The 23,754-nt window shown below is 36.1% G+C and overlaps 1 protein-coding gene across 2 annotated transcripts in view; it reads right to left on the bottom strand.

Moving 5' to 3' along the window:
- ABCA12 (ATP binding cassette subfamily A member 12) overlaps positions 1-19,937 on the bottom strand; it is a 152,655-nt gene extending 132,718 nt beyond the window's left edge. For both annotated transcript variants that reach the window (XM_015244190.3, XM_072961325.1), the window contains exons 1-2: positions 19,534-19,937; positions 8,015-8,108 (exon numbers count right to left, since the gene is read on the bottom strand). In XM_015244190.3, coding sequence (XP_015099676.2) covers positions 8,015-8,108; positions 19,534-19,602 — 163 coding nt within the window. In that variant the 5' untranslated portion in view covers positions 19,603-19,937. The remainder of the gene's footprint in view (positions 1-8,014; positions 8,109-19,533) is intronic.
- Between the last annotated feature and the right edge of the window lie 3,817 nt (positions 19,938-23,754).

The raw sequence follows: 23,754 nt of genomic DNA, 5'->3' as shown, positions 1-23,754 counted from the left end.
ACAAAGCAGACTACAAATTCTTGGCACATCTAACTCTTTCATGTCCTGTGTCCTCACTCATGTTGCTCCCTCTCTGTTACGATTACAAAGACACTAGTTGTTCAGCTAACAAATGCCTACTCATTCTTCAAGGATCATGCTAAGACATAGGACTTCCTTGTGAAGCCGTTTCTGGTATCTCAGGCAGTGCTATATGAGCCACATTGGAGCCCAAGACAAAAGAAAAAGCAGTAATACTGATCATGACTTTATTTAAAATTTTTGTATTTTGTATATAGAATTTTAAAATTAATTTTGATATTTTAGAACATTGTATCAAAATATGACTGGTCTTGATTATTGAGTTTTTTGTTAACCCCTCAAGTTTTGCATTTCATTTGCCTCCCTTTAGCCCCAGGCCTCATTCCAGTTGCCCTCATTGAAGTTGTCTGGATTCCATCTTCTCTGCTGCTCCTGCTCTTGGGCCTACCTCCACTGTGGAATTAATCACGTTGTGTATTTATTTATTATAGTTTCTGATGTATTTTTTACTCTGGTATAGACTTGATTGCTCTGAACACTTACGACTTTCGTGATCAGCACGGACATAACAGATTTCCTTTAAATATGTGACAATGGCAAGAATAAGTGTGAAACTTCAAGTCTCTTAAATTTTCTGAGCCTCAGTTTCCTCATTTATCAATAATGATGAGATACTAGATTATCTCGATGATACTCAATGATTGATGTTATACTCTATACATATGTATCATTATATTATAAATAATATAAAATAATCCCCAACAGAAATGTAGATCTTATTATGTGCCTGGCAGTTTTCTAAGCATTTAACAAATATTAATTCACTTAACTCTCACAACAACTCTATGAGGAAGGCACTACTATTAGTAGCTTCAACATACAGATATGGAAAATGAGGCTCCAAGCATCCAACAGATTTATCCAGGACTTGTGTTTGAATCCAGACAGCGTGGATCTCTAGTCTGTGCTCTAAGGCCCTACATTTCTTCTCACAATAATGATTTTATATATAAACATAGGTGTGTAAATACATAACTAAAACAAGAATTTTATTTTTTTAATGTGAAAATATTATAGGTCCACAATGAAATTTTAACTGACCTGAGACCAGTGAATATCGTATGCTGTGGCATTTCTTCCGTGAGAGCTACTTCACTCTAAAAATACATTGGTTCATTTATCAAAGCAAAGGACATGAAATGACCTAATCAAAAAGAATGAGAAAACTTGAGAAGCGAGAGTAGCATAAAATGACTAAGGTTTAGTAAGCCAGGTTTTCTGGACGATGCTTAGAAGACGAGTTTAATAAAACAGTCACTCAGGAAAACACACAGTCAGCCTGTGAGCCTGTGTCGGGACTCTATGCGGTCTGACAAGTAAAAAGGAACTGGCTGTTAAGTTAGGCTCTTAATTCAAGGGTTTATTAGAAACATCAACTGATAGTGGTGATCTCAGCAAATGACATTACTATATTTGGGAGAATTTTATGAGTAATCATTTATTTATTCGTATTTATCATATAGGTTTGGATATTAGAGGTCCCTATCTGACAGTAACAGGAGCGCCTCTGCTCTTTATAAAGGGGAGAAAAGAGAAAAGGGGTAAAAAAGAGAAGACACGGCTCTTAGAGCTAATTGCAGTGGGGCAGTCACCTCTGGGAAGCTTGTAAGTAAATTATCAAAAGTAGGGATGATGCAAAATGAGCAGAAAAAAAACAAAGCCTCCACTGTGCAATTAACAACTGCTCTGTACTCTTTATTCTTCTACTTGTTAAATTAAGTTTTTTTGTACTTCAAGGTATTTCCAGTTCTCTGAAGCAACTATGTGTACTAAGCCTAAGAGGCCATCAGTTGAGAAACCCTTTGTCATGTTATTTGGCATGAGGGTGTGCCCATCTGCACTGTGTGAAAGAAAGGCAGAATTTCAAGTCAGGAGCTGTGGAAGGTGGGCAAACACCAGCAGGAGCCATGAGTGTGGTGGGGCCATGTTCACATCCCCTTTTTCCTGCTCTTTCCTATCTCTGTGCAAAATGCTGGAGGAAGCAAGGTCACAATCTAAGCTCAGTCTCAGTTTCTATGAGTTTCACAGAATTTATCTCTGTGTTACCATCTAAAGGGTCAGTAATGTTTCCCCAAAAAGTTAACTACTGATTTACTGATGGAAGAAGTAAATGATGGGGCTCTGGCTTTGAAATTCAAAAGCTGTTCCAACATCTTCTGGAGCTTAAATAAGAAGTGGACTGCAAATCCCACCCACACAAAAATCTTTCATACGCATTCACAAGAATTCATTAACTTGTGAGGAAAATTCTCGGGTGGATGTACCTGGGGAGGAGTGAAGGGGCTTTATGTCCATTTTCTTTCCCTAGTATACCATTACAGACATTGTTAATAGCAGTCAGATGTACCTGGATTGAAGAAAGTAAAAATCAATCCCCAAATGAGCTAACCTTTTGTCCTTTGCCCATCTTAGACTCACACTGAATTTTTCTATTATTCATATCTGGATGAATTTTGTAAACCCATCATCTGTATCAATTTTTCAAACCGTATCAAATTCTGATCAATATACTGCACTCTAATTTTGTTCCATGTTAGGAATTATGCTGCATCTGACAAGAGTGTGATGTTATGATGTGATTTTTGCTGTTAATGTACTATCTGTACAATGAATGAGTCAAGATAAAGCAAAGATCACTATTAGCAAGATGTCCACAAGAAAGATATAAAGGAGAAATAATTGGAGTCTGAATGATCAGGGAAGGCAAAAGGGTAAGCCTTAGATGTGAGTTTTTAATAGACATTGAGGAGGCAACATGAGCATGTGCATCCAAGTGGGGATGAGCAGGATGTGTGGAAGACTCTCAGACACTGTTTGTCTAGACACAAGCATCATAGCGCAGAACAGAAAGAACAGAAAGTTGGATGAATCCTAATTATGAAGGTCTTGAAAGTGAGGCAAAGAGAAGTTGACAGACACAAAGAGTATTTTAGGGGATTTTCTGATGATGAAATATGGGAAGAATTATAGGCAGGGCTTTCAGAGACCATAAACAAAACAAAACAAAACAAAATAAAAAACTTTCTGAAGAAATCCAGGTATGAAAAACCAAACTGTGGCAGGAAGGTTGGAAAAAGAAGGGCTAACTCCAGGACGCATTTCACAAAATGGATTCTGATTTGAAGGATAATGGTTTGGGGAGGTGAAGGAAAGGGAGGAGTCAAAGATGACTCATGCTTCTAACCTGAGAGACTGCCTCGTGTTGCTGGCACACCTGAGAATGGAGAAACTGGATGGGGCAATCCCCAGCAGAAGACGAATGATGATGAATTCTGAGTTTCCCAGAACAAAGCATACATTAATTTTAGCCAATCGACATTGAAAAGTATATTATTTACTTTGGGTCCCTATTAAGGGACTATTAAGATTAAACGATTAAACTATTAAGATTAAATCATGAGTATGCTGGAGAGCACGGTATACTCCGGGATTCTGTTCCAATGGCACTTGCCTTCACTTCCATAAAAACACTGCACAAAAAATTAGCCACAAGAGCAGGGCCAGAAGAAAACCTCACTCCTCTGATTTTCACAACCCTCACCAGTAAGAGGCCTTATAGGCTCTATCAACATAAAATAGCACAATAGTTTCCTTTTAACAATTCAGGTACCATAGGTATAACAACATGCATGGATCCCACAAGCCACCAGTTAATCAATAATTTCAATCTTTCTTCTCACATTTTCCCCTAGAGCTGCTGACAAAAAAAAAACACAAAAAACAAAAAACAACTGAGTTCCTTTTGCAAGCACGTTGGATGTCTGAGAGCACTAACAGGTGGTATAAGGAAGAAAATGGGGAGGCTGTAAACTCAAATGAGTCAGACCTTTGGAGTGCCATCACTGGCACTCATGATCTGGAAAAACCTACTGTATGGGGGTGGGGGGTGTGGAGAAACTGGTTAAAATCCAGGCCTGGGCACATAATAACCATATGAACATTGATAAATTACTTAACATTTCTATGCCTCAGTTGTATTATCTTTAAAATAGGAAGATCATATTACATAGTTCAAAGAGATGATGTAAGTATCAACTTAGGAAACATACGTAAAGTACTTAGTTCAGTGCTTGCCAATGGTAAAGTCTTCAATAAATATTCACTCCTATTAATATTTTTATTGCATCCATGAAGACAAAAAGTATGCTTTGGAGGTCAAAAGACATGCTAGGAATGCTAACTTTGCATTCACCAAAGCTCCTGAGTCACATCTGGATGGGAGGTATTCTGTATAACCTTGTGATAAGACAAATGTGGAGATCATTCAGTTAGCGGTTAACCCTTTCAAACACAGGATGGGCTAAATTTCTTATCTTCTGAGGGATCAGGGGTATTAGAAAGTGACAGCCTAGAGATTGTTGGGGTTTAATTCAGTGTATTATCATATTTGTACAATAAAATTTCCATTATTCTCTTAGTGACATTTTTGCACACTTGAAAAATATTGTTTTTCATTAGCTTCATAAAAATGTGACTCCTTGTTTAGCAAGACTGATTTTTTGGAGGCCACTTGTCTCATTATGGCAGCATCTTACTGTCCTTGAAAAGTAGTGGGTTCCTCAGCGATGGGAACTGCTTGCCTGTACTTTCATGAGGATGTATGTGTTAAAAGGAAACAAAAGTAACTCACTGTACATTATAGCTTGACTTAGTCTAAAGGCGATTTGGGCGTTTGGTTTGGTTTAGTTTGCTTTTGCTACTAAGCATGCTATTTTGACTTTAAAGTTTGCCTCTCAACAAGCCACTGCACGTAGGGATTATGAGAAGTTGGAACTACTTCAAACTCAGCGCCTCAGCCCATTTCTTCTCCGTGTGAATAAGAAGCATCTGGGTCTGCCTGCCAGCCTTTGGGAAACTTTCTTTACCTGGGACTTGTTATTTGTGGGAACAAGTTACCTAAACTATTGGTGGAAGCACAAAAGGGAGTAAGTGAAGGCAGACAGTGCCAAAAGTAAGCATTTTGCCCCAGACTGGCACTCACCACGGCAGGGACCGCAGCAGCTTCCTTACTTCCCCAAAATCCAGACCTCTCCAGATGCCCATCAGTCAGAAAGCCTATGAAGGAATCCTTTGAGTGGCTGATTATATTTGTTCTGAATGGTTTATTAGTCCTACATACCTGCCTGGCTAATCTGGGAGCAGAATATGCCCACAGGATGACAACTCCCATTTTTCACCATAGCTGAGTTTCAGCTGGGGTGTAGTCTGGAGTTTCATTTTCATTTCTCTATTGCCCAACTAGTACTGAAGAAGCCACTGTAGCCTGAAAAGGACTTTTACTCTGTGAAGCAGGATCCGATTTCTAAGATACCAGAACTACAATGATTCATGCAGAATTTGTCAAACACAGGCAGCATTCTACATTCAAAACTAATATTTAGTATAATTCTGATACATACATCAGAATCCTCATATTTTTGATTTCATGATAGAGACAGAGAAGGTGCTTATATTCTTAATTTCTAATTTTTAGTCTGCTTTCTGCAAAACCTAAATAATAAAACATGAAAAGTTAGTACTGACTCCTAGGTGTAAGAATGTCAGTCCAGGAGCATAAAACCAGATTCAGGAGCCAAAATGTCTGGGTTCACATTCTGACACCACCACTTACTAACTGTGCAATCTTGGACAAGTTACTTAATCTCTGAGTCTTGGTTTTCTTGACTGTGAAATGAATAATACAGCCATTACATATATATGAGATCAAGAAATATTTATCATTATTATTATTAGCTCATTTTAACCTTTTGGTACAATAGATATGAGAAATATAGAGAAACAACAATAAAAAAGAATTAAAAAACCTAAATTTAAACTTTCCTTTTGAAGTTATTCCCTATCTACCACAAAAGAGAAAAAAAAATAGCTGCATTGATACTAGTTTTAGATTCTCTACATTACTCTACAGAATAGCATCTCCAATTATAAGATCACATTTTAACTTCTGTTGATTATGAGTTGAAATCTTGGACATAATTTATGTTTAGGTCTGTGCATAAGAGGGTAAGATACAACACAAATCTCACAGACTAAGAATAAGAAAAGGTAGCTTTCAATACCTTTCTCTCTTATCCCACATTATTGAATTTTGGCAAATTAAAATCTCCTTGAGTCCCAGCGTTCTCATGTGTAAAGTGAGAGAGTCTCCTTTACTTCTAATAACAAACCAATAAACTATTTTTTAGATGGAGTCTCATAAGGTCTGAGAGATAGCAAAAATACTTTTAGTGTTTGAACTTTTCTTAATTTTGTTCCCTCCTACCCATAAACATAAAGATAATTGCCTCAAAGCTAATATTATTAGAGTAGAATAATAGGTTCATAGTAAAAAATGGTTATTCATTTCCTTTTGGATATTGTGTTTTTGCAGAGGCTTTTAGATTAGGTCTGTGAGGCTCGTGTCACATGGTCTTTCCACATTTTGCTTAGTAATTTACGGGGATTGTAAGAGCACTCCATGATTTTCCCCATGAATCTCTAAATCCTATCAGGTGGAGCCAATTTAAGACTATTCGCTCGCACAACTTATATTGCTCTCTTGGAAGTTTTAGGAAAGGAAGTTTATATAACTGAAAAAATCCTTAAGAACAAAGAAATTGGTGGAAATAAGTTGTTGAAAGGAACTAATAAACTCCTTTTATCACTATTGCTAGCAAATTGATAATTAGCATCTTTAACCAGAATACTTCAAAGGGTATTTGAATTTTTGTGCTGAATGCATTATTTCTGAAGTCCATGTTACTTAAGATACACAAGAACACATAAATTTGAACAGTATACAATGGAACTAATCTGTTATAAAGAACAAATACACATAAAATGAAGAGAACAAATTATGCTGTTTTTATAGACAACCTAACCAAATCTTATCAACAACTTTTCATAATAACTTGTACAAAAGTCCTTTAGAAATGATAAGGTGTTATTCAAATGTAAGGGATTATTTGCTCTAGCACCAAGGATTTAAATGCTTCACACTAATTTAACTGACGTTTTCTTTTAAATTATCATATTGTGTACGATTCAAGTAGATTCCACCATGGCTCTCATTTTACTTCTTAGGACTAGGTAACTGAAAAGCACTGCACTTATTTTAAAAAGCCACCAGTTCATTATTTTCTTTACAAATAAGTCAGCATAGTATTCTTTTATATAGTGAATTACCATAATTCATCTGAAATACAATTTGATTTTTCAGAAATCTGATTTTCAAGAAGCTTTTTAGGAGATGGTGGCTTTGTGAAACTGACTCCAAAGTTTAAAAACAAAAGCAAAACAACATTGGTCAAATCTTTGGGGTTAAAAAGTTCATCCTGCACAATTCTGAAGACTTCTGAGTGTCTTCTGCATTTCCATTCTAAATCCAAAAGGAATCATGAACTGAGTTGGACACTGTCTCCATTTTTCAACTTGGTAATGACTAAATGTAACTGAAACAGCACTAACTGGAAAACAATCTTCTTTTAAATAAATGTGTTGATACATTTGCACCATTCAAATATTAGTCCTGCAGAGAGATGAGATTTTTGTAGTACTCTGGATTTCATTAGTTCAGTTGATCAAATTCCAGGCTATGGCTTCTGCTATGACACAAAGTTAAAGGAGGATCTAGCTTGAGATGGCTGCTTGTTTGTGTTATGCACACCCTGGTGAGATTTACGAGATTAATAAATGACTCAAAATTTTACAGTTAAAGATTAAAACATATTCTGGCTCCTACATACTTTAAATTTTTCTAGATAAATTTTATAGGCCCAATTTCTTACTAATTCAAAAGACTGGGAAAAAACCATACTAAGTATTTACACAAATACTTCCAAGTGGAAAAACTACCCTCAAAAATAAATTTTAGAATAAAACGCTAAAATGGTAGCCAAATAAATTTTAACCAGCATCCAAAAGTTAGGGAAACAAATAAATTTCATTTACTTACAAGTTGGTTTTGCTCTTGGAGGAAATTTGGTCCGAGTAATAGCCAAAATTATGAAAATCATAACTGGCCATAAAATCAAGACAAGTGTCCAAAGCTGCAAAGTAATGATAGAAAAAATGTTAATTATATTGCTGAACCCAAAACTTGACAAGAAGTACATTATACTATAAAATTCTAACACAAGCCAGATATTTGCCTGTAAATATTATTAATAAGAAAGGAATGTGAGGTTTTTAAAATGCAAGAGAACTTGAAATAAATACAAGAAGGATTTTTCCAGGTTTAAAACCTTAAAGTGACCTTCTGAAGCCCCCTTTCTAGTCACCTTTCATGACTTCTCCAAGAGTGATGATCTTAAAATGCAACAAAGGATCAGGAACTTCCTACTTGAAAATCCTTTAAAGTTTCCCACTTGTTTGTTGGATAATGCTCAACATGCTAAACAGGGCATACGAAACCCAACATAATTTCAACCTGGACATATCTTACCACTTCCAGTGTCATCATTCTATGCTCAGGCATGAAGCTTAGTGTGTGACATTGGATAATGGCTCAATAAACATTGTTGAACAAATGAATGAACAAATGGTTGAATCAACAAGTAAATGAGTAAACAGAAATGTAAGGTTCTATGCAACCCCTTCCAAACCACTATAAATAGTGCTTTGTGTCTGTTTCTATCATAGAACTTATACTTTTATCATCAGTAATTTTTTTACCTGGCTTACGAAATAAACTGGCAATTCTTTTCTGGCAAGAACAGTGTCTAATTCATCCTTGAATTTCCACTGGTACAAAACAGATGTTCAATAGACGTATATTGCATTGGAATTTCTACTAGAGAATTTCACTGTGAGACACTTCAGGAGCAGCTTTCCTCTCCATATAAACATGACTCAGTTCATAAGACACTAACTGCTTAATATTTTACACACCTATAAAATTGGTTCCAGAGCAGTGAAAAACATGTATTCACAAGAACATTAACTGTGATATTCAAACAGTTATAGTGCTCAAGCCAAACCATACAGAACAAACTTTGCTTATAACCAAAGTTAAACTTGAATGATGTTTCTGTCTGGTTATGCAGTCAGACTTGTTCTTATTCCTCCCCCATTTTTCAGAGACAATTTGCTTCTGCCAAATCTCAAGCTACTGCCTGGGGCTCTTCAATTCTCCAAAACAATCTAGACCCTTTAAAATGTTGATCCTTAAGTAACTCTTAGCCCAAATTTTCCATGAAAATCTCCAAATGTCTCTATCAGCATTGACCTTCTTGCTGGCAGCAATCTGTCATGAAATTCTTAGACTTTGAGTCTAAAGACAATTTTTTTTTAAAATGGAGGAAATTGACTGTAGATCTGGCAAATCCTAAGGTACTTGGTTTAATCATGGCTTAAGAGCTCCCAAACAGGCTTAACAGCCTAGTCTATAACAACACTGCTCAAGTATTAAGGTGCATACTAAATTGCCTAAGGATCTTGTAAACTTGTAGATGTGGATTCAGCAGATCTGAGGCTGGCTGGAGGTACTGTATTTCTTTCTAACAGCTCCAGGTAGATGCTGTTGCTGTTGCTGTCCATGGACCAAACACGGAAGAGCAAAACCGTCCTTTAGAAAAGGAACTTAATATATGGGTCCATGGACCACACATGGAATTCTAAAGGCACACCACTCTACCTAACTAGCAGGATGGTTTACAAAGTCTTGAAATATTTTTGTTGGAAAGCTCCTTAGAAATCATCTAATGAACAGAATTCAGAGCAATTGTAAACTTTGATAGAAAAAAAATTACATTTGAATTTTCTCTAGCTTATGAATGAAATTTAGCACTTCCATTAACAATGAATATAGGCAATGAATCACATGTTATTAGAAGTAACTGTGACTTTGTCACCAACAGAAACCACAGATATTTTCAAATCATATTAGTGTGCTGCAGAGACCTCAAAGTACTGTTTACCCTCATTGTAGTATTAAAATTACAGCACTTCTGAATTCACCTATATTTATTTATCTATCTACTTATTTATTTAATACTATAATAAAAAAGTATTACCATATCATAGACTTGTTTTTAATACCTTAATAACTGAATTTCAGTATAATCGGTTTTATTTATAACCTTATTGACTTTATTGATTTTATTGATTTAAAATCATTATTCTTAGATGGGCCACAGACTTCACCAGGCTGCCAAAGACATCCATAGCACAGAAGAGATTAAGAAGCCTTGATCTGATCCAACTGCCTTTTTATTCTCTGGGCTACATACCCAGTTGGGAAGCAGAGCAGGGTACAAGGATCTGAACACCAAGATACTTACTCTGGCATTTTAAAAAAGTGTATATATATCATACTGTTCTGAGGAATAAGTAAGAAAGTATTACAGAAAGTATACTGGAAAAAAACAAGTGTGATAGAAATATAAGATGTATTATTATTCTCACCTAGTCTCTGTATATTTGAAAATCTGAGCCTTCTTCAAAGATCCTAAACACAAGGTACCACTTTTATACTATGTGACTCATTTGAAATATAGACTATAAAGAATCAAGGTTAAAAACAGTTAATGCTTGTGGATTGATTGGTTTTATATTTTAAGCCATAGTTATTCTTTTAAGAATGTATTCATCTGAGCAGGTTTAGTGCCCCATAGCTACTTTTAGGAACATCTATTCATTTTCCATAGCAACCTCATGAGAATTCAGTGAGCAACTGAGATCAACTGCATCAACACAAATTTACATTCACATTCAAATAAGGGACATATGTCATGGAATATCTTTAAGTTATCTTTTGGTTGATCTAATTTGATAGTTTCATGAGGATGTTTTGATAAATTTTGAAATTAATTTTAGACATGATTTAAACCCAGACAAAAATGTAATCTATATCAGAGTAGGTTAAGGTAATTTAGACTCAGTTATAGGTAAAAATGACAGAAAGCCCGTAAACAATCTATTATCACAAGATTTCCCCGATGATTTTAGGTCAGAGAGGTTTGGAGAACATTTCTGCATAGTGCACTTTAGAAGGATAATAAATCCAAAGCCCTCCACACTGTGATCTCAGGAATGTTAAGGTTGACAAGTTAATCACAAAAGCAAGAAATGAGCAAAATTTAAATTTTCATAGCGGCAGGATTTCTCTCAACACCATTCTAAATATTATCATAAATGACCTAGAAAAAAATCCAATGTCAAGGATCCAAATACTAAACTGATGAGCCATGACTTTTTTTGTTTGTTTCTTTGTAGAAAGGGCTAAAATATTGATTCTATATACGTATAGACACTGGGGCTACTTGAAAACTTTGGGAAAAAAGTTTTTTAGAGTTTCATATTCTTGCTAATATTTTAATTATCTCACAGTGCCTCTATAGCTCACTGGCATTCCATTCCATACCCTCTGCCTTCTTGACATCTAAGGATATATGCACACTGAGTAATTTACAGTTCCTTAGTGACCATGACACTTGTCTCTTTTTATTTCTCCAGGGTATATATATGTTCCATTGAGATGTCCCATTCTGTTCTCTTTTTATACATTTTCCCCTTTCTAGAAAGTTCAGTGCCCAAAAGTCCTTAGGGGCCCACCAAAGAAAGTCCACACTAGGACTCGGGGCATCATAGTGACCCAGTGAGGGAGGTGGATCCCTAGCAAAGTGAAGAGGACACCTGCAGTGCAGCAGGCAGACATGGAGTGTGAGAACCCAACTAGGGTCAGGAGGGTGTCTGTGCAGGGTGAGGAACAGGCAATCAGGAAGGCTGATTAAAAAGTAAATATATCCCCCATTACAGGAGCCAGGTTTCTCACTATCCATCATGGAAATTACAAACATGGAAAAGGAGGAAACTAGAATGAACCTTATAGTGTTGAGTTAGAACTGAAGATATGAGTATGAACTGCTGGTTCATGAAATATAGCTATATATGTGTATGCATAGCGTATTTGTATCTTTCCTTCTTTCTGGTTCTACAAGTTGTTTCTGCCTCATTGTGTACTTTCTATGTCCCAGTCCTGAAAATACCCATTTTCAAGAAACACTGGCTTCTTTTAGTAGATGAGGACTAAGTGTGCTTGTTGTTATTGGGATGTCACTGGTTCTGAGCCTGAACAGAGCTATAGAATATATGTATATAGACACAAAGACACATAGACAGACAGACAGACAGATCATCAGTTCTGACCCACTGGCCCACATTAAACATTAAAGGACATTATGATAATAAAAGATTATTATCTAACTGAATAAACTAGGGATCCATGAGTCTATGTAGATATAAATAAATGCATAAGGAAACAGGCAGATAAATTGAAAGTTTATGAGGAATGGAATATGTACATTATCTCAAAGTATTTCCCCATAAAATGGGACAAATTGACATCTTGCACCATCTAATGTGATGCAATACGAAGAACAGAGCATCATGTCTGTGTTATTCCTTCCAGAGATGAATAACCGAGTCTCTACAAAAATACAACAGATACTTCACAAAAGAAATGGTCTTCAATATTCAAAATGTATCAGGGTCATGAAAGTCAAGGAAAGACTACCGATCTGCTACAGACTGAAGGAGACTAAAGACCTGAAAATAGATGCAGAACGTGATTCTGAACTGGACTGTTTTGCTATAAAGACCATGATTGAGAGAACTGGTGAAGCTTACACTGGGTCTAAGGATTTGATGTTGGTATTGGGTTATGTTGGAGGATGTCCTTGTTTGTGAAATGTGCACTCTAAACTATGAGGTAATGAGGCATCAGTCTCAACTAGTTCTAGAAAAAATATATTTGTACTGTTCTTGCAACTTTTCTTTAAATTTGAAATGATTTTAAAATTGGAATTTTTGAAATTATTTTAAAAGTAATTCTTTTTGAAAATCTAGAACCAAATTTTTAAAGACAGGAAATAAGAAGAGATAAAAGACCAATAAGAGATTTAAAAAAACATATTTTATATGCAGGAACTCTAGCCTGTTGCATGCAGGTGGTAAGGTTTGGAGAATTAATGATAAGAGGGTACATTTCAGTGACCTTGAAGTCAGTGAAGTCATCTGCTCAAAATTCTAGGTTTAAATCTTAAGAAATTCCTTGAATGAGCCAAATGTAAATTCATTCCAAAATTTTCATTTAGAGCTGAGCTGTAGTACTTTGTAACTCAATTGAATTACCTAGTAACATTTGCCTCTGCATTTGTTGAGAACTATTGTTTCAAATCTTTGAAAACCTTTCAAATCTAGTTTTCTGGAAAATCTTCACAAAGCACATAATTTCAAATTTAGGTCATTCACACTTTGTCAGAACCCCTTATTCTAATAATTGTTAGTCCACCTGACTCCATTTGAGGCCACTATTTTTATTATATTATCTTATCATTTTCACTAAAAGTAAATAAGAAAACAAGATACAGTTGAACTTTAATGTTATACTGCAGATTTAAAAATTTGAGGAAATGACTATTATTTGAATGCCTTTAAATAGGATGCTCAGTTTCTAGTCTTAATCATAAATGTCATCATTTCCTACTGTCTTATGCTTGGCCTACTTCACATAGTCACATTATCTGTCTTGCCCTTATAGACATTTGAGTTTGTTTTCCTTGCACTAGAGTGGTTTGAAGTTGGTTGTGTCTGAAATGAAGGATACTGAATATCAGTACAATTTCCAAATTTCAATGGGGATTCTTTTGCTTAATTCTGAAAATAATTAAAAGTAAAATGTTTAGGATGAAGATTTTTCCATTTCCCTCCATGGAATCATAGTCTTGAAGAATCTTAAGGAAACTTAATTTGATACACACTACAGTAATCATTTATATAAGGCTTATACATTCATTAATACAGTTAAAAATTATTGAGCACCTACTGTGTACCAGGCATTGAGGTTGGAGCAATTACAATTTTCAGTCTTTTGCGAAATGGAAACATTAAAAAAATTTATAATAAAATGCTAAGTCACAGGAAGCCAAGAAGGAAGATAAAGTGACGGGAGCTGAATCTAAAACCTAAAAGATGAGAAAAGGCCAGGCAGAAGAAAGGATACATGTGTTGGGTGGAGCGTGAGAAAGAAGTGGGAGTCTTTTAAGCAGAAGAAACATATGGGTGAAGACCCACAGACGGGAAAGAGGGTGGAATGAATATTCCAGGAAAAGAAAGAAGTCCAAAATGACTGATACATCAAGAGTTAGGGAAAACATCTCTGCAATACGGTTATGTAGCCTGTACTTGAATGCTTCTAGTGACTAGAAGTTCACTATTTCATGAGACTTCTTCATTATTAGACAACTCAGAATGTGACATTTTTTTTGCTCATGTCAAAGTGATATCTTCCTTCTCATGACTAACACTCATTTGTCTTAGTTTGGTCTCCCCTTCCACAGGAAAATTCTAAAGTATTTGAATACAGACAAAGTCCTCCCTCCTTCTGGGTACCACGGCCAGTTCCTTCAGCAATTCCCTGTTTAATATGATTTCTAAATATCTTACCCAGGATGAATGAATTCTTGTTGTCAAGTGGTATTCTTATAATTGGTATCAAAATTCACTAAAGTACTCCAAATGATAATAGCTAATATTTACTGACTGCTGAGAATGTGCAAGATGCTATGTTAAACCCTTAACATGCATTACCTCACTTAATATAATCACCTCATTTCCTCTTGCAGATGGGAAATTAGAATCTTAAAGAGACTAAATAAGCCTTCATTCCATAAGGCACTAAATGGAGGAGCTGATATTTGGACCCAGGGAGCCTGGCTTCAGCACCTGCACAGTTAACCACTGAGTCTGTAGCCAAACCACTACAGATATGCATTACTAGCTTTCTTTGATTGCAGTACTATACCTTTATTAGTTCAGCCTATAACAGCATTAAAAGTCATTCAAAGGTTAAGTTATAACCTAGAATCATAACTTTTTATTACAAACTTGAAGATAAACTTTGCCTTTTCAAATATAAAGTATACATTATTTTCCTTCCTCTTCTATTCTTTACTTTTTGCATTGTCTCATAAGCCAAGGATGACTGTTACTTGGTGTCAACAAGGGGATTCCAAGGTTTATATTCAGAAATAAGAGTCTGATACTGTAGATCTGGAATAAACCTTAGTTTCATCCCAAAACAAGGAAACAAAAGTGGCACAGAGTCCTCAGTTAATTGGGCTTTCTGCTAGTTCACACTGCCATCCACATAAATGACCCCTCTGAAAACTCAGATCAAGACAATTTTCTGAAATCCATATTTACAGATTATAATACATTTTGAAGATTGTTAAACTTTCTATGATGTTTATGAAAACAACACATTTTTACTGGACTTTATCTCTCTATTGCTGCCATTTCTAAACATCTTTATCTCATTTACTTTTTGATTGACTAAACTATAAAATGGTCATGTCTGCTATGTGCCAGGAACCATTATAAACAAGTAGATCTAAAATTTTAGAACAATTAAAAGGAATTAAAGGAGTAAATGGTACAGATCCAGAAGTGGGAGAAGAGCCTGGAACATTTGACCATGTAGTTGAGTGAATTGTGCAAGACCTAGTTCATTTTAATCTGATTCAGAATTAAATGTGGGATTCAAGTTTAATTCTAAGTTGTTTTAATCAAAAAAAAATTTTACTGCATGGACCAACCTGCTCCAAAATTTTCAAGCTAAGTGTTCATTTTTTTTTTAGCCACTATGAGGGAAAGTTACATGAGCAAGGTGAGGATTAAGGAGGAAGTGTCAAATTTGACCCAAGTTAGAAGTTTATCAAGTTGTGGGAATGTCTGTGATAGAAAAACTAGGTCTATCATCAACTGAGCTAAAGTGTGATCCACTAGCTGAACAGTTACAACAGAAAATAAACAGCTGAAAATAACTTTCTTTCTTCAGATCATAAGTTTGGAATTAGATTCCACTTCTATACAGACTTACAGTTACTTCTTGAAATGCCTATTTAGAACCTATCTTCTTAATGAAAGATAAATTCTTATCTTGCACTATCTAGTCTTTAAGCTTGCAGTCTCTTTGCTGTCCCAGGACTCTGTTTCCTGTCATTAACTAGCATCTCATTAAGTGAGCCTCCCTGTTGCTAACCATCTCCAGTGGAACGTATGTTTATTTTTCCATTATTTTTTAGAGTTAAATTATAAGCCCAGCAGGGTAGCGACTGCATCTAATTGATTTTCTCTATTACCTAACATTTCTGTTGGTGCCTAATGTATTTTTTCACACTCCTTTAGTATTCATTTTTTTCAATATAATTGAGAATTGGTGTTACCACTAATACTAAAAAAAAAAACAGCAATATTTAAGGCCTCCTTAGCAATTAACAATTGCCTCCTTTGTTGGTGGGCTGAACTCTGACAGGGACTAGAGAATACTGGGAAAGGAAACTCAATTTGGGAGTAACAGAGAAGCAGCAGGAGCTAATGGAAAGAACAGATCCATTTTTGGGGAAGAATCTAACTTTGAGTTTTTATATTCACTGTGTGACTCTAGACAAGTTCCTTGAGCTCACAGGGACCCCATAAAATTAAGACAGTTAGATAACCCCCAACAGTCCAAATTTCTGACATTTGATTTCATAAAAAAGACAGAACATTAACTCTAAGAACAATTTTAGGAAAGTCACCTCAAAAATGAAAGATTCCGTCTTCCCTTTTTTGAAGTCAGGTCAACATGTAGCTTTTTCCATTGTCATTTTATTTCATAGACTGCATAGTTGCTTGAAATTCTTTTCTCACTTTCTAGTCTGCTATATACTTTTATAATAAATTTCCTCAGTAATCCTCACTCAACTTTAATATTTTTACTATATTTTTGTTTTTCTTCTTGTATATCATTTGTTTCTCCATTAGCAGATTCCTAATTTTTTCCTCTTATAGACTATTCTTCCCACTGACTTGCTTTCTTGAAAATAAAGTGGAAGAGGAGGTCATGGAGGTGATACTAACATTTTTCTTTGACATTCATTAAGAACTATATGTTTCTAGTGTCACACAATTTAACTTGTATTTCCCTGGTTATAAAAGTATACTTTAAAGTGCCAAATTCAGAACAGTTACAAAAATAGAGATAAAAATACTTGCATTTTAAATAATTCCTTGATGGATGACAAAGTCCAGTTCCTATACAAAGACTGTGTCCTCTCCTCAAATTTATAAACCCCTTCTCACATTTTGTCTTCTAATTCACCTATATTTTCTCTCTTCACATTATAAAAAAAAAAACTCCTTTTAGATTTTTAATCCTAACTTTCCAGCCTCTTGATTTTTTCATTCTTCCCTCTTAAGTAACACTGGCACACGTATATCCTTCCCATGCTGGGTCCTCAAGTCTTCTTTCCCAGCACCAAGACCTAGGACTGGTTCTAGGCAAAACTATGAGGAAATATACCTTCCTTTATTCTACAGCCTTCCACTTAGAATTATCTTTCCTTCTTCTTTTGGCAACATTATTTTCTAAAGGTCTCTTGTGTCCCTCTAGTCAGTCATAATGGATTCAGATGGGCCCTCTGTATTACCTCAGATTCTGAACTTCTAATGATCTCACTTCTTGCAGCCAAGACTTATCTGTCCTAGATCCCATTCTCTCAAGGTGCTCTTAAGATCTGAATCATTTGATGTCCCAGAATGAACTAATAGTTCATGTCTTCTCTTTCACTAGGCAAAAGTATAATTATCAGGGACTTTTCAGGGATTCTGGCTACATAAGAATAATATAAGGGATCAGAGTAAAAATATTTTAGCATACCTGACTTCCATCTCCTCTAAATTTGCCATGTCCAGCAGAAATTGACTAAAATGGAGAAAAACTCTAAAGTAGAAAATTGATATGACAGCTACTTTACAGGTGAGGAACAAACTTATTAAAGTTTCTAAAGATAAAATTTCTCAATGGAAAAATTTATTCACCTGAGGGTATTTTATTTTTAACTTTTTTGTAAAATTGAGTTGTAAGGAAAATATACAACCTCAGCATTCAGCTTATCAGCAACAACACAGATGAGTTTTCAGCTCCTCTATTCTTTTATTTTGAACTATTGAGTTTTCATCACTTAAGAACCTTACTGCATATAAATTTCTTTCTCTCTCCCACACTCCCTTCCCCTAGATTTCCTTTCACTATTACTTTGAATAAAATATGACACAGACATTTCCCCAAACCCCTCTATAATCTATTTGCTGAGTGTTCCACCATTTATAAAGCACTTTGGAATACATTAGTATGTTTGGTTCTTACCATCCTATAAGAGGTATGGTAGACTTCATGCCCACTTTACAAATGGGAAAACCAGTACTCAGAGAAATTGTAATGTGCTGTTCAAGTCATGTAGCTGGTGAGGAGAAAAACCAAGAAGCCAACTCTTGTCTTCTAACCAAATTCACCTCCCCAGACTCTTTTCCTGCAGAGTTCCACATAGAGCCTACCATGGAGAAATTATGGAAAGTTTTACTTTTGTGTTATTTCCAATTTAAAGACAATAAAATAAAAATATTAATGATTTAAAACTTTATGTCCAATACCCACCAACATGCCACTGCAAAATGTCTTGTGATTTTAAATCCTACCCACCAAATTCACAAAGGCAAATGAACTTCTCTCTTAATATATATGGCAGATCACTTAAGGTGCCAGGCCCTGAAAGCAAACATAGAGTGAGATAAGGTGGATAGATAAAACTTTGATTTCTAAGACACATATTATTTGCATATTTATATTATGCAGTTAAAGTTGGGAATTACCACTCTAAAATGAAGTATATTGCGTGCCTTTTTGGATTGCTCCAATTTTCAGACATTGTTCTGAATACGTGACAACTCACAGAAGTGAATTCCTTTCTCAGTCTCTCTGTAGCCTATCTGGAGAGGATCTACTAGCTGGCTATGTAATTTAAAAAGCAAACATGAGTGTAAGAGCACAAAACAGATGTTGCAATAAGCAGAGCAGCCAGACTGTAGCACTAAAGTGATTCAATAATGGTCTCGATGCACGGCACATATATTGACCCTTGTTTGGCATTTCAAGTCAATAATTTTTAGATACTTAAAATTTCCTGGAAGCTTTTCAAACTATTTCCTTTCCTTATCTTTCTTTTCAACCAACTCTTCTATCATTTTTGGTTTTCAAGTACATTTCTCCCCTACTTACTATACCTTTCATCTGAAACTTCTCTTCATCTCATTTTTCACTAAACTCATTAAGAAAATTTCTGAAACTGTTTTGGCCTGAAACCTAGAATTCAACACTAGTTCCAATTCAAGCAGTATCAAGGTGCATCCTTTTCTTTGCCCGGGGCATGTCCTGGTTTATTCTTTTAATTTACTAAAATCAAAAGGCATCTTCGGGTGCACGTTTAGACTTGTCCCATAAGCTGTAAGACAGATGCAGGGATGATTTCTAAATATGTTATTTCTGCTTTAGAAAATGATGTAAAACTCTTCTCTTTTTACCTGTCTTTAGCACTATATTTTAAAATTGCCTGGAGCAATGATCCTAGGGCCCCCTTCCTTCATTTTACTTACCGGCTGCCTTTTGACACCTAGCCAGTTTTTCCAGACCAGAACCCGAAGCTGATGAAACTGGGAAGCCATCCTTCAGATGCCACGAACGAGAGAAGTCTTCTCTTCTCCACCCCTCAAAAGAAGAATTGGTACCCCGTCCAACTTGCTATGTGTCAATGGGTCAGAAGCCTTTTCACGGCATAGCTTTCCTAAGGGATGGGGTGAAAAACCCACAGATCTTCTCTTCCTGCTAGATTTTTCCCTTGGGTTAATCCTTGACCAAGGAGCACTTCTCAACCAATTCTTCCTTTCAAACAAGGACACAGACCAGGATCTTTTCGTGGCTTTTGCTTCTTTTAAAGTAATATCCAGTAACTGCTTGTTGCATGAAGTCCAGACTCAGGAGAGAATGAGTATCATTTGGATAATGCCCCACTGGAAAAGAAAAAAAAAAAAAAAGCTGAATCCACACCTCCTACTCTCCATAAATTAACTGCCTACCCACACCTTCGAGAAGGTGTCACCTGCACCGGACACGTCATGAGGAATTAGGAGGGACCCTTGCCAGGCCAGTAGGACTTGTCCTACATTGTCTCTCCTCCTTTACTACGTAGTGCCTGCTTTAGCAGAGGCAGGGCACAGAGAGTATTTTACAGACTCTGGGCCTAGTGATTCTTACAATATCTAAAGTTTTACTAAGATGTTTTAAGACAATAAGGTCAGAGCTCAGCTGAAATGCTTTGAACCTTAGCCCATCATTAGATATACTAAAGAAAGTCTCAAAATTTAGCTTAAAGTGAAGTTGAATGCTTTGATTTGGAAGGAAGTGACTTTGTTGGCTCCTATCACACTCTACTAGGTTAAGAAAAATACAGAAAATAAAAGGTAAGGCTGTAGGTGACATAAATGACATAATGGATTCCCTCATCTTGGGGCTAGGGATTCATGTGTCTATTATAGGAAAGTGATGTTGTTTCAGGTGTTTATGGTTACAGGAGACATAAGCTGACCCAGGATATTCCTAAGTTTATAACAGAGTTCTACTGCACTTGAAATCTCTAAATCAGCAAAAGAAATCTATTGTAGTTTAGGGGAAAAGAAACAGGCTCTGTGCTTGAATTATTCAAGGTACGTTATAATTAAGTAATTTTAATTGTGATTTAAGGGTATATATAACCCAGACGTCAGGCGCAAAAAGGCTTTTAGGAATAAACTTGCTTAAACGCTGTAATGATAGCCCATCCACTCTGATATGCAATGCCCTCCACAATCTGGCTCCAGCCAATTTTCCAATCTCACCTTCCAACATACTATCATAAATGCTTGACTCCCTGCCAAACTGGTATATATTACGAAATGCAAATGTAACCTTTGCTCCCTGGTCCCCGACTTGCTTATGCTAACTCCTCTACTTAGGAGACATGCCTCCCTCTCCAAGAACCTACCTCTCAAGATTTTCCTCAAGCTGACATTTTCCATGAAGCCAATTTAGATATATCCCGTAGGATATATCTTTTGTCTTTGAATCCAGCATAGTTTTTTGTTTATATTTCTCTCAAGGAACTTGCATTTTTGCCTTATTGTGATTTTAATATGTCTTATTGTTTCCACACTAGATTGTAAATTCTTTGAGAAAATGGACTATTTTATATCACAATACTCAACACATGTATCAATGCTCAGTAATGACTGCTAAATTTAATTGAAGAGACAATTTGAGCCAAGACTAGTGAAACTCCCCTTCAGTCAGTCCTCACACTTCTCCAAGACTGACGCAGAGGCTGTTTGTAAAATGAGTTCAAGTGATGTCTGAGTTCTCCTTTCAAACCTGGAGCAAATACTGGTTCAGCTACCTGATCCCCATGCTGATTCTGCCATATTGATGGCAGCCAGCCTGGGGCTGACTAGAGCCACGTTGGCACGTGCCCATTATCGCAACTCTGGATTTGTCCCTACCGTAATGAGTCTCTCCAAGCCCAATCCCCAGGAGGCAGTCTGTGCTGAATATCTAGAATTTGGCCCCTTAATTGTTTTTCTGGACAATGTTAAAGACAAGGGGTTTTTCAAGCAGCTGAGGCCCTTGGAGATAATACCCTCCTTCACCACTCCTAGGATGCAATGTCTAAGATTTGCCTGGCTTTCTCCAGCTTACTCCATGACTTGAGCTTCTGCTTCGCTGCCTTCTTTCTCTGCCATCTGTCACAGTCTACAACTCACTAATAGTTTGGTTCACATATAAACACTGCTCAGTTGTGAAACAAAGTGGGATTTGGGGCTATGACTTCACATATCAAGGACCATTACAGAGAGTCAATTTATTCAGTCAGGTTACTTCAGGTTAAAAAGCACTGACTCACCATGCAACTGATGCAGGTCAGAGGTGAGCTCAAAAAGTCCCAAATGTTTTCTCCCAGCAGCTGCTCATCACCTCTCCAGTGTAACCATGGAGCTGTTTTGTTGGTGTTTGGTTAACATTAGTTCAAGCTTCTCTCACGGGATGTCCTCTTGCCCAGACACCTTCATCTATATCCTCTAATTTTCTGATGAAGATAATGTATTTTATTACAACCCATGGCTTCCCAAGAGATCTATTTCTCCAAAGTAATCTCAAAACTATACATCAAGTATTTAACATATGTAAGATATTTCTTTACATTTGATGGCACACGATGTCATAGCTCTAAATGTCACACACATTTCCTTGGGTACATAATGCACAGTAAGTTAAGTTAGAGTACATAGAAAATTAGACCTCCCAAATTTACACCACTCCAACTATCTATGTATTGGTACCTATAGTGACCATTTCTGCTTCTAGAATCTTCTTTAAGGTTTTCAAATTTCTTTTAGAATATGAGTTTAAAAACACTTTTTAAAATTCCATTGTGGAAAAGTCTTTGCCTAACGTCAATCTTGGAAGCTATAGCTTATATAAATAAGGAATCATAACCTCTGATCAAAATAGAACTTGAAGTAACTATTAGACCAACCAAAAGGAAATGGAAGAGAGAGTGTGGAAGAAGACTAAAGATAGTGAATTCTTTTTTTTTTTTTTTTTTGCACAGAGGAAAATGTAGGTTTGTGCCCTACTCCTAACTGTAGATTTGGATGTTACTGAGAGGTACCTTAGGATTTTCTCCGGAGGGAAGAAAGAAAACTTTGGCCCCCAGAAATACACTATACCCAGGACACAGAGTTGATGAAAAAAAATTAAACAAAAACTAGACTGGCAGCAAATAATTACAGACAAAGTTAGAACAATACAATCCATGAGCAAACAGACTGACCAGTAATCTGTTTACAGAATTTATTCTTATTGTGCTGAGAAGTTAAATGACTCTGATTGGCAGGACTGTGGCAATCTGCCACTGGACTCAGTTGTTTCACTGCTTCTGCCTGAGTCCAGCAGACCCAGGTTGTCTTTAAGAATGACTTTCAATTCTCTGTCTATAATACCTGTCTCTGATCCCTTTCTCTGCTGTTGGTGGCTCTGTGCCTTACAGACTGACAGGTGCTTGATCCCTTCATCAAGCAAGTAATCATCACATCTACCAGAACTTAGGCAGTGCTTACTTTTGAACACTCAATTCACCAGCAGTAAAATCAAAAATATTGCTTTAGTGTGGAATAGCGTGTACAAAATTAGTTATTTTGAAGATTAGACTTTTGCTTTCCAGAGTTCTAGAAATCAAAAGTTTTGGAGAACAGTTCAACAAGCACAAATATGACTGAGCCATGCCAAAAATTAGATTTGAGCATGCCTAGTCATCTTCCTGAGACTGGTCTCATCTAGGGTCACCTCCAAGGTCAGTTCACCTACTGAACCCAGTTAGAATAAGAGCTGATAAGGCTACACAGCTGCGTAATTGGCGGGCTCCATAAACACTGGATGTGGCAGCTCTTGTCGGTCAACCAGTCATGTAACACACTCCAAGACCAGGGCAAGGAGGAACTGGTCCAACCACAGACAGGATATTGATGTGGCTGAAACACATTAATCTGTTTTATTAGTATTTATTAAAGATCTACATTAATATAATAGTTATAATAATATAAACTAGGTCACAAATAGACCCCTGTTTATTTAACTAATCATTGTATAATAGGAATCTAACACAAGTCTTGTCCTGTAGTAGGTGGTCAATTAATGCTTATTGAACAATAATTAAGTAGTGAACATTTGTTAAGCATGCATCGATTCATTATAGGAGGCCTATCATGTACAAACTGGTATTATCCTCA

This window comes from Vicugna pacos, chromosome 5, assembly GCF_048564905.1.
Source record: "Vicugna pacos chromosome 5, VicPac4, whole genome shotgun sequence".
Lineage (NCBI taxonomy): Eukaryota > Metazoa > Chordata > Mammalia > Artiodactyla > Camelidae > Vicugna > Vicugna pacos.
Note: the sequence above shows the minus strand (reverse complement) of the source record. Positions and strands in the feature narration are given on the sequence as shown.